The sequence below is a fragment of the Polistes fuscatus genome, unplaced genomic scaffold (genome assembly GCF_010416935.1).
Source record: "Polistes fuscatus isolate 324 unplaced genomic scaffold, CU_Pfus_HIC Scaffold8, whole genome shotgun sequence".
Classification (NCBI taxonomy): domain Eukaryota; kingdom Metazoa; phylum Arthropoda; class Insecta; order Hymenoptera; family Vespidae; genus Polistes; species Polistes fuscatus.
The window spans coordinates 807233-818776 of NW_025113162.1; the positions used below are offsets into that span (position 1 = coordinate 807233).

The following is an 11544-nucleotide window of genomic DNA, read 5'->3' on the forward strand; positions in this document are numbered from 1 at the left end:
AATACAAAAAGAGAAACAATACAAATACACAGGGGATGATATCATTTATAGGGAACAATAATTCATATAAAAGCCCGTTGGATCAGCGTACGTTAACCGAAAAAATTGCATTTGGTAAGGTAATTCGAACTCTAGACACAAAGAGAAAATCCAGAACATAAACCAAGATAAGCCGGCACCAATATCGACAAGAATTTGCATTCAACGTGAACACGTATGTACATACATTCTCGGGTTATACAAACGTATAGCGTACGTGCAACTAAGTAAGCCAATGCGTAAACATAGTAGAGACGATAACCCTCGCATCTAAGTAACGTAGCAAACGTTGCTAGCACAGCTTCTTTGTGGTTCGTACTAAACTGAAATTATAGAACACACGAGTAAACCGAGTAAACCGAGTTAACATTTTCTTGGAAGGTAAAAAAGTTTTTAGAGGTAAGTTGGAAAATTATATTAAAGAACCTCACATTTTTATGATAAAACAATTTACGTGTATGTGTGTATGTGTATATAATAACATTAGATGTAATCTTTTTTATTTCTAATAAGCAAGTTGCCATAAGTTAAAAGACATAGACCATGAAGGCTGTGAGAATTTTTCATCATAAAGGAAATTGTGGGTACGTATTATCTAATGGTTGATGAAGCACGAGCACACTGCAATTATTTATAATAAGTGTGACATCATAAAACGACGATAGTCGTCACATTTAAGTCGCGAGAAAAATATTTCGATAAACGAAATTCTTTGAAATTTATTCTCATAGATCTATTTCCTTGACAGTTATAAAGCACGATATGAGAAAGACAAGTATATATATTTCAAACACGAAGGTCGATCAATCCTGTCAGTAGCATCTTTTTGTATCTCACGTTAAATTGATATAGTTTGATAAGCATAAAACTCTAATCGACGTGTTTGATTGTAAACATTTTCAAGGTAGATAAAAATGTTTGTAAAATTTCTATTACATTGTATGTGTATTTATGTGTCGCGATAGATCTTCATCTAGTAGCATCTTCAGATAAGAAGAGAAAAAATTAAAAAAAAACATAACATATGTTCATTTGATATTTAAATGAAGCTGTTGCTATTGATTAACCATGCAACACGACTCATCGTACTGCATTCCTTTCTGTTGCTCGAACAAAATCCTTAAACATTATGATAAAATTCTTACCGCGTGAATCTTTCGATCTTCTCCGCATCTGGATCTTTGCTTGATCATTATGAAAACATGCATAGAAATGCGATGAAAATATTTAATTTATTTATTATTGTTTACTTTATGTTATTTCTAACGACGCAGGTTCAATTTTTAAATGATACAGTCCTGAGAACGATGACACACTCTCATTCACGTAGCGTAGTTCCTCGGATATACGTAGTAGTATGAGTTTCGCGTTTACACGAATATACTCCAAACTTGTATGGACGCAACAGGCGGCATCACACACAAACGAACTTTATAATGATCGTACAACGTGTGGTATAGGCGGTTTTCTCCCACCACTTTTGATCGTAACCGAAGTATGTATTAGGTCTGTATTTCGAATTATGAGCACCATGTTTATAACTGTTTATGTAGAATAACAAGTTTATTAATAATTTATTAAAAAATTATAGATAAGATAAAGAATAATGTACTTGAGATGTATTATAGTATACATTATTATATAATAATTAAATTTAAAATTAATAAAAAATGCATTATACAACAAGACTACTCTTAACAATTAATTATAAAAATATGTGTAAATAAAATTTTGTCTAATTTTTTTGTACAAACTTAATGAAACAAGGTTCGATTTTGGGCCTGATATAAGAACCTTAATTTTATCCGTCACTGTATACCCAGTAAGCCTCTTATAAAGGGAACCCACGCGTCAACTGAGGCCGCATACCACAGTGGCGCGTCTTTCTCGAACGTGGCCAGTAAAACACATAATTGTTTTCAATTCGAGATCCACGCGTACGTTTAAGGATTCGTCATAATTGTTATCGTCGGTGTATTTGTTAACAAAATTCTTCTTGAAAAGTGTTATGTGAAGTGTGTTGTGTTTATCGGACTTGCTTGCTAGTCAGTCAACCATCCAGTCAGTTAGAAGGAAAGCAATCGAACTAGTAGCCACGATGTTTAACGATCTTGAGCGTGGCTTAGAAATGCGAACGATCGTTCGTAAATCGGATCACAGTGGTCGGTGAAATAAGATCATTGAAATACGTTGCTGACACTGTTACTGCTACTGCATCAGGTGGTCAGAAAATTGTCATGGCGACTGTTCTCTAATGACCTTGAATATCATGCTTATAATCTTTACATGTGCGAGATCTTAGAACTAACACCGGACAATTTTTTTCCTTATCTCACTCGTACACTTCAAGAACGAAATAAATACGCAGCATTTCGAACAACCCATTGAGAAATAAATAGTACGTGTACAACATCGCTCGGAATCATCGAAGATCGTGGATAAGATATTGGTATCTACAATTAATATTGTAATAATCTTTGGTAATCCTGCCTCAACGAGAAAATGCGTGTTAGTCATTTTTTGTCTAAACTAGTAGAACCTTTCCCGATCGATACCTGTATTAGGTATATACCTGAAGCGTGAGATACAAATCGAAACAGGTGTACGGTTGCTAGGGTAAAACATTTTTATTTTTCTTGTCTTGAGAGAAAGTTAGACGGACCATTAAGAATCTTTCAATGACGTATCTTAAATCGTTGCTGTCGTCATTTTGTTATTGTTGCTACTGCTTTAGTGTCAATATATTCGTGGGCTAAAACTCATTCTCACAGTAATTAGTGTTACATGAATTTATCGTAGACTGTCATATGTAATGCGTTTTAAGATATAACAAATAACAATTCTCGGGATCTATTTTTATTTGATAGCAGATATGTGTTTATCGATCCGTAAAACGAATATGTTTAATAATTTAACGTATACACGTGTATCAATCGATATCGATTTCTTTAATCAGACATAGACACACGATTCCTTTTTTTTGTTCATTAATTAAACATTTATGCTTACGTACATTGAATATACTGATAAACACCAAGATCACCCAAACTGATAGTAGTTAGATTAAAACGTTCCGAAGAATTATTGTTTAATCTTGCGTGAAACAAAATTCACAACCAGTTACCAACGTGATCGTAAAAATTTATAACAAGTATAAAAAGACCACGAACTACAATGTCACACATATGTCAAGATATTGATATTCTTTACATCAAGCAAAAACACATCAATATTCTTATTCGTTCTACGTACCACCGTATTCGTAATGATCATCTAACAGTAAGAACGATATTTTTCAGAGAACAACACCGGACGTCTACTTTTGGTAGTCAATTTTTGTTATCTGAACGAACAGTCGTCGAGAATCGATAAGAGTTAATCAACAAGTTAAAAAATAATTCGTTAGAACGAATACCTTAGAATAGAAACAATATGGCCTTGACAAAACTCAAAAGTTTCATCGACAATGGTTTAAAAAATGTCTCGACGCCTTTGGATCGTACCGTTAATTTAGAACCGGAAGTAGGCATCAGAATTGTCCACTCGCCGAACGAGAAAACTCTCTGCGTAACCGTCATTGGTGCTAGACATCTACCGCAAAATTTTGGATTCACCAGAGTCAACAGTTACGTCGTTAAGGTGAATCATGAAAGAATTTATGTTACCCATTATATTACGTAACGATACAAGAGCAAGGACATGGATCGTATGTTTTGTTCGATAGAAAGAAGATTGTAATTTCGATCTTCCGTATTTCTTCGACATAACTAAATATGTAGATTTCTTGTTATAATTTCACTTATCTAAGCTATTGTATTCTATTCAAGGACACCAATTGAAAATTCGAAAAGAATATTTTATTTTTACTTTTGTTGAAAATGATCGAATGATGTCAATTTCAGGTGAAGCTGATACCGAGTAAAGAAAAATTCGAGACAACGACGAGGAACGAATCTTGGCCACGTTGGAACGAGGAATTCACTTTTCATTTGCGAAAAGAAACGAAAATCAAGTTTGGTAAGTCGAAAGTCGTCGAGGAAGAAATAAATGGTTCAAAATTCATCGTGGTCACGCTCTACGCCATTCTCGAAGATAAACCTTTGATAGCTACGGAAAAGAAGGAAGCGGATAAAGAAAAAAATTCATCTCCTACGAAAGAGTGTGCAAAGAAGACTGGTAAAAAAGGACAGGAAGGATCATCGAATGATCATCAAGATGGTTGCAAGAATAAAATATTTGGTCAGTTTTTTAGTAAAGGACAAGAGAAAAATTCCGAAAGTCAAATAAGCGAAAGGAAAATCTTTGACAAGAGACGAACAGTCGGTGCTACTACGATATCTCTCGATTCAAAAAACTTTACGATAAAACCACCAAAACCGAAACACGCCAGTGACGTATCAACCGGTGAATTGTGGAGACCACTCAAACCGATCAGCAGTGGTATTGCTGGTGCCGAAGATAAAGTTAGATTCTTTTTTTAACTATTTCCTTTCAATCATTCACGTAATTCTAAATTTTTATATATTTTTGTTCACTTAATATAAAGTTTTATTATTATTTCAGAGAGAAAATAAAAAAGGAAAACTCGAGTTGTCCCTTTGCCTGGAAAAAACGGACAAAAAGGAAGAAACGGGTGGAATTTTGGTATTATGTCTCCATCGTATGCGATGTTCATTACAAACGATGCACGAACATGAAATGTTGAAAGGACAAATGTACCTGAAAATGTCGGTCATCGAGAGCGGCAGGATAACGCATTTTTGGAAAAGTGATCGTTTCGGTCCTTGCGTTTCGATGAAATTTTCACCCGATATGGCTAGGGTCTCTGTAGAAAATCCTTACGATGGAGCACTCAAGGACGTTAGCTTCGTAATTAAATACGTTTCGAAAAATAAAATGGGTACGATCCTGATTGCAATAATATAACTTCTGCTCTTCGGTATCGTTTGAAACGTTGTCTCCTCTACTTGTTGCACGAATTGATTAATCAAGTTAGCTAAGAGTTAAGCAATAACGTCTAGTTAAACGAATCTTCCTCTACGAACGAACGTATATCTAATACTTTTATGAGCTTGACCTTAATAATATTATTCATTATTATCGAAAGACATTTTTATTCAAGTATCATGCAAATTAATTTCTGTGTCAATGTACATTTTCTTAATCGACTTTTTTAATATACAATTAAATGGTTTTAGGTAAAAAAACGACAGTTGGTCATTTTGCAATTGGACCCGACGTTGGTGGACCTTACGCCGAGCAATGGAAACAAGCACTGGCGAAACCAGGACAGCAGATAACGAAATGGCAATCATTCGAGTAAAAGTGCATTCTTCTAATCAACCTGTTTTTATTCCGTTTAATTCTTTTTTTTGTTACTTAGAAATAGATGTTCTTCGATATTCGTAGAAAAAAATTGTTTATATAATGAAATTTTATAGTTTGCATACTGATAATATTAACCGTCCACTAAAAATATTTTTAAATAAGAAGAATTAGATTAAGTTAAGGGGTATTTGTTGATAACAATGAAGAAGTCTGATTGATACATTTTAAAAATCAAGATTTAGAAAGAATAACTGTGATTCGATGTTATTTAATTTTAAATATGCTAAATTTTGGAAATTAAATTACTGATAATTGGTGATCAAGGAAATTTAATTATAATCACTGAAGTTTGATATAAATTATTGTCACATATCTGTTTGATAGTAATCTAATATGCAGGGTTTCTCAAACTTTTTCTTTTGACGATCTCCTTTACATGAACAAATATTTACAAGACACTGATTATTGAATTTATACAATCTTCTCTTTAATTATCATAAACTTATAGACATACTACACCTGTAATATAGTCATACTGGTTTTAAATTAATTTTTGGTTGTTGCATGTCTAAGAATTTTTTAGTTTTGTACAAATTTTTGTAACTCTTAAATTTAGTTAAGTGATGCCGTACGGGGTCACAGGACACACTTTGAGAAGCCCTAATCGAATGAACGTAATTGTAGTGGTCGTATTGACTAGTGACGACACCAAAAAATAAATATTATATTTAATATCTATTGTCGCGCGAAACATGTATTTTTTATGCAACATTTTATCATAGACGTATTTCTATTTTTTCATACAAATAATAATATAAATGTTTAATATTTGACATTGATAAATAAGTACACGCAGCTTTAATAGTTAACGTATGCTTGTGGGTGGTGCCATTTTAATTTAATATGTAAATTATTTAAATTGTTTTATTTTCTTCAAGTATAAATGTTTATTATCGAGATACGCGACATTATGCGTATAAAGAGAATTATGTTTAAGAATTCGGTGTATTGTTAATAATATATTTTATTCTATGTATATTTAATATCTTTTTTTAAATCTTCGATTTATTATTCATTCTATTACAGATATATAAAATATTTGATTATTATAAATCTTGGACGGATTATTGATTGTCTATTATTATACAATATTATCAACATTGCGTGTGTGATATTCACACAGTTGATTTAGTAAGTAAATAACTTTCTTATACAAAAAAAACGTAATATAAATGTATAAATTTATATATATCTTTCATACAAACTTTCCAATATTACTACAGTTAATTACATTTGTCTACATGTAATTAACAATCTAAATTAAAAATTACTCTAATTTTCAAATCAGGCTAATACTAAGCTTGTTAGATCTGTCATTTGTACTAACCATACTGACATGGAAAACTAGTTTTACGAGTACAGTTTTTAATACTAGTAAAAAAATTACTGCATATGTAAAAACAAATATATCTTTTTGGTATAAAATATTTATAAAAAGAAATTGTGCATACGAAAGAGTTATGAGAAGATATGCTATGCTTACTCTTTGTAAATTATTTTTTATACAAAGATTTATCATCGTTGTCCATAAGTACTAATTACTTTTTTTCTTATGTTTATGGTACAAAGGCACTCGTAGAATATTTTTAAGCTATTTAATAATTCAGATCTCCTTCATTAACTTTGGCAACGATTCTTAAAAGAAATGAAGTACGTAACCTAATGGAATTACCATAGTAAGTAATAGCAGTAGTAAACTCCCATGATCCTTAGGCGCTGAGTTACACCCATCCTTACTATTGCAAGTACAATATTCCAGAAATATGTTATAAGTTCCGGTTCTCATTAGACAAAAGCGTTCATCTCCTGCTATTCCTGGCTCACCCATGTAAGCGCAACTGCGAAAGTACCTCCATTCACCATGGACTACGTATCAAATAAAAAAATAAAAGAAAAGGAAAATGATATGGTTTAAGGTAGAAGTAAGTATTCTAACATATGATTCACCTTTTTGACGTATTTTACGACACATGGTAGGTCGTACACCCTTTAGATGTTCCAAATCTGGTTCTTGCTTACAATCTGTGATTGGCACTGTTGAATTATCAAAAGGATCTGCACATTTTGGATCAGAGTCAGATCTGCATACCCAACATTTTATGGAATAACCTACAAAATTAAAATATACGTATTATTTGTAAGTTGATAATTAATATAAGAAAGTAAAATCAAAAGTGTTTCATAAATACACATATAATTAATTAATAGTGACACATTTATAGGTTATACTATAAGTCAAAAGTATAAATATTCTCTATCCTAATTTAACTTCACCTTGTTCGATACAACAAATTAGAATAACTAGCACTGCAGTCAAGCGAATTAGATTTGTCGAAGTCATTCCGAATTAAATAATAAAACATTCACACAAAACAATCACGAAACTAACGCCCTAATGTACACGCCTTCAACTAACGACGCTACAGGTGAAGTACACACAAAATTCTGCAGGGGTCGTTAAAATTTTAGAAATTTTATTAATAGTTTAATAAATTAAGTTATCATACTCTTGCAAAATCATTAATTTACTTTTATGTCACAACTATTAAAACTATCATTTAGTCATACAAAATATTAAGAAATAAAATAACAAAAATATAAACGGGGAATTGATAGTGAAAGCTACGTCAATGACTCGATCGTGTTCCTTCGGTTGGAATCGAGTCACGTGGTTATTACGAAGTAGAGCCGCGCCCGACAAGCGCTTAATTTTATTGCACGTTGTTCGTAATAAACAAGGAAGGAGAAGTGGAAAGAAGAAAGGAAAAAATGCGAGGAACGCAATAAAAACACATTAATTAGTAAAAGAGAAAAAAACTAGGGTCAAAGGTGTGACATAATAAAAAATCAAATAATTATTACTTACTTATATAACATTTCCGAAATTTTATTGAAAACAACAGGAAACTAAATTTTAATTTATCATTATTTGTAACGTGATAATAAAAGAAAAGAATTATCTTGATTATTTTATATTCGAGAGATAGGAAGTAAAAATGTCCGAAAAAAATAATCGAAGAAGAGTGTGTTTTCTGTTTGCTCTAGAAGAGTGAGAGTGAAGAGCGGAAAAGAGAAAGAGAGAGGGCCAATCTTGTGTAGCGAAGGAGAATCGAACGCAGGTTTCGCGGGTGGTCCATCCTTGGAAAGGAGGCACGGTCTGGGAGCTGGGGAAACATTTGAATGCTATAAATAAATATAAATAAATTGATTTGCCGGCATTAGCATAAGTAGCAGGGGGAAGAAAAGAGGTTGCTGGGATCGTTGGGCTCGCGCTTCTCTCTGTGCTTTTATATCTCTCTCACCCTCTTTCCTTCTTTCCCTCATTCTGTCTCTCTCTCTCTCTCTCTCTCTCTTCGTCTTCCCCTACTTTCTTACCGGCAGAAGTTGCGGACAGTGATTTATACACGATGTCCTTTAGGCCGGCGCGGCATTCAAGCGACCAAGAGTCGTTCCTTTAACTTAAAAGGATGCAAGGACTACGAAGGATACGGACGGGCGTCTGTCTCGTCTCTCGAAGTCACGCGCGTGGGAATTAATTCCTCGATTCGATGGGGATGGAAAGAACTCTAAGGGGATGCTCCAAAAAGAAAGACACAAACAAAGATAGAATCAATCTTTTTCTGTTTCTATTTTTTTCTTCCTCTCTCTTTTACATTCTCGTTTTTGCCCGTTGTATCGATAAAACGGAACAAGTACGCGGCATGTAACGAGACAAAGAAACAGCGTGAAAAGCAAACTCGAAGGTTAACTCGCTTAAAGTTATTACTCCGTAAATCGTTTATTCTAATATAAAATAATTGCACATGTCTAGTTTGCTTTACAATTTTCCTCCATCTTCCACCCTTTTTTTTCTTCATCGAGTCCTTCGCGTTGTCATTATCATCTTAGCGAGCTATCGATGCGTAAAAGTAATACTTCGTGCTGCTTCGTAGACCAAGCGTGAACAATTCTAACGTTGTTATTTGATAAAACGTTAGATATAATATACATATATACAATAGATGATAGGATGGTTAACGAAATGATCGTTTCATCGACATTGACTTCCTTCGAACGTGATTAAAATCGTCAGAAGAGTATATACAATACTTGTTTGTTCTCGTTTATAAAATAACACGATGATTATATAGAAATACTTATGGGATTTTTTTTTTATTTTTGTTCTCTATTAAGATTAAACACGTTTATTATGCAAGTTAAGGAACTACATCAATTTACAGGGACGAAAAGAGTCACGTAAAAAAGTACAATTTTTCTTTAGATATTTATTATTAAGCTCCTCGAACGTGCTTTTTTTATATATATTAAATTTATTACTTTGATAAAAGTTGAAAGCGATAACGGATCTTTCCACGATTAGATACACCTGCGTTCCGTTACGCGTGACTAATATTACAAGCACATATGAATGCGAATGATTACAATTATTTATTACACAGATAACTGTGGTAATTGAAAGGATACGTATCGACGAATAAAGGGATTTTTATTAAAGGGAAAGGGCAAAGGATAGATATATATTATAGAAGCATACGCGAACGTAATAACTAGTTAAGAATAAAGTAGCGTGATCGTCTTAGCGTTCGAAATGATGGGTAAATGATTTAAAATGTCCTCACACAAGAATACAGTTTTATAAACCGATATCGGTTCGGTCCGCCTCCGAACTGCTTTCGAATGCAACCGTATCGTTTCGTGAATCAGCACACCACTTAGGCTCGAAAAACGGCTCTCGTTTCACGAACAAAATCACCGGCCCTTAAGAGGCGTGTACCGGTCCTTATTTTTTTCCAAAAAGCGGGTAATTTCGTGCAATCTTCTACGAGACCGAGGCGTGGCTCGACCACAGGGATATTCCGGTAGGTAACTACACTGTCTACGCGTATGTGTGTGTGTGTGTGTGTGTGTGTGTGTCATTAACCGAATCCTTCGAATGACCCCGCTTTGTTCTTCCATTCTTCATTTCTTCCAGAAACGAAGAAATTTGAAATGTTACACGTGGCTCTCATTTTCTAACCGATACGAAGAAAAACATGCGTAGAAAAAAATGGTCACATTTAAAATACGAACGCTATACAAGTCTAATAAGTAAATGACGTAAAAAGATTTCCAGTAACTCGCTTACCGTTTATACGTAATAGATATATAATTTCAACGACTTCCAAGTAAACGGTCATTTTTTCGCTTGTTCGTTTCATTTTCTCTAATTACTGCACCAATTGAAAACGTGATAACTGCGTAGAAGAAATTCGTAATCGAGACGAGACGCTGAGTCTGAGGCGAACGTTAGTTCATTCGTTTGGAGTGTGTGCGCGAGGAGGAAGAAATAAGAAAAAGAAAAAGAAAAAAAAGGAAAAGAAAAAAGGTCAAGTCAAGGAGCGCAAAAAGAATACGTTGACAGAATGAAATGTTTGTCTGGCAATTCTTACAAGCTGGGATGGGAACTAAAGTTAGACGTCATCGAACGATCGCCTCAGTTATTTCTAGAGACGCTGTCACGTAAGTAAGTAAGTAAGTAAGTAAGTAAGTATATTTCTTCGCTAGGTTTCTCACATATCTTTTATTGTCATTCAGAAGGAGGAGGAGGGGAGCTGCGAGTTCGAGTGACCCAGATCGTCGTTCAGTCGTATTAAAAACGATGAAGGTTCGCGTGGGGTCATAAGATGTGTTGTACTTGATTCGCGACATCGATTGTTAGATCATTTGTTATCCACAAACGTTTAATCATATTTTACAAAGATAATATACTCTTTGTTTCTTTTTGCATCGATTTTTGGCGATTCGCAATTGAATATAATTGAACGATGTAGTCATCGAGTTAGATCAGATCGATTCTACGTATTTATTATCAAGTTATTGATTCTATCAAAGGAATCCTTAGAATTTCGAGAGCGAGAGAGAGGGAGAGAGAGAGAGAGAGGAAGAGAGAAGAAAAAAAAAAGAAAGAAGAGGAAAGCTCGATGAAGAGCGCGTGTCGCACGAGTACCCCATCGATACCCCACCAACCGAAGAGACTCGCCGGTAGAATCACCCTCCGCTTCTGTAGCTGACTCGTATAGGACGTCGGCAGCCAACAGCTAACAGTCAGCAGCAGCAGCAGCAGCAGCAGCAATAGCA

General features: G+C 34.0%; 2 protein-coding genes across 3 annotated transcripts; one reads left to right on the forward strand and one right to left on the reverse strand.

The window, feature by feature from the left end:
* The first annotated feature begins 1885 nt into the window (after positions 1–1885).
* LOC122524757 lies at positions 1886–6403 on the forward strand. Of its 2 annotated transcripts, none has more exons than XM_043647174.1 (5): positions 1886–2488; positions 3339–3678; positions 3942–4502; positions 4603–4942; positions 5240–6403. In XM_043647174.1, the coding sequence occupies exons 2-5, from the start codon at positions 3472–3474 to the stop codon at positions 5446–5448; spliced, it is 1317 nt and encodes a 438-aa protein (XP_043503109.1). In that variant the 5' UTR covers positions 1886–2488; positions 3339–3471; the 3' UTR covers positions 5449–6403. The 2 variants fall into 2 exon arrangements, with proteins under 2 accessions (XP_043503109.1, XP_043503110.1); XM_043647175.1 differs by having other exon boundaries at positions 1887–2488; positions 4603–4939; positions 5238–5378.
* Positions 6404–6986: 583 nt separating this feature from the next.
* Positions 6987–8030, reverse strand: LOC122524758. The gene is made up of 3 exons (XM_043647176.1): positions 7702–8030; positions 7375–7536; positions 6987–7293 (listed from the first exon to the last, which is right to left on the reverse strand). The coding sequence occupies exons 1-3, from the start codon at positions 7766–7768 to the stop codon at positions 7064–7066; spliced, it is 459 nt and encodes a 152-aa protein (XP_043503111.1). The 5' UTR covers positions 7769–8030; the 3' UTR covers positions 6987–7063.
* Positions 8031–11544: the final 3514 nt, after the last annotated feature.

Excerpts from the sequence above, each read along its gene's own strand:
- LOC122524757 (XM_043647174.1), top strand. The coding sequence starts at position 3,472 with ATGGCCTTGACAAAACTCAAAAGTTTCATCGACAATGGTTTAAAAAAT. Across the intron at positions 4,503-4,602 it reads TTGCTGGTGCCGAAGATAAA|AGAGAAAATAAAAAAGGAAA; the intron begins GTTAGATTCTTT and ends TTATTATTTCAG. Across the intron at positions 4,943-5,239 it reads TTCGAAAAATAAAATGGGTA|AAAAAAACGACAGTTGGTCA; the intron begins CGATCCTGATTG and ends ATGGTTTTAGGT.
- LOC122524758 (XM_043647176.1), bottom strand. The coding sequence starts at position 7,768 with ATGACTTCGACAAATCTAATTCGCTTGACTGCAGTGCTAGTTATTCTA. Across the intron at positions 7,537-7,701 it reads AATTTGTTGTATCGAACAAG|GTTATTCCATAAAATGTTGG; the intron begins GTGAAGTTAAAT and ends TTAATTTTGTAG. Across the intron at positions 7,294-7,374 it reads TCGTAAAATACGTCAAAAAG|TCCATGGTGAATGGAGGTAC; the intron begins GTGAATCATATG and ends TTTGATACGTAG.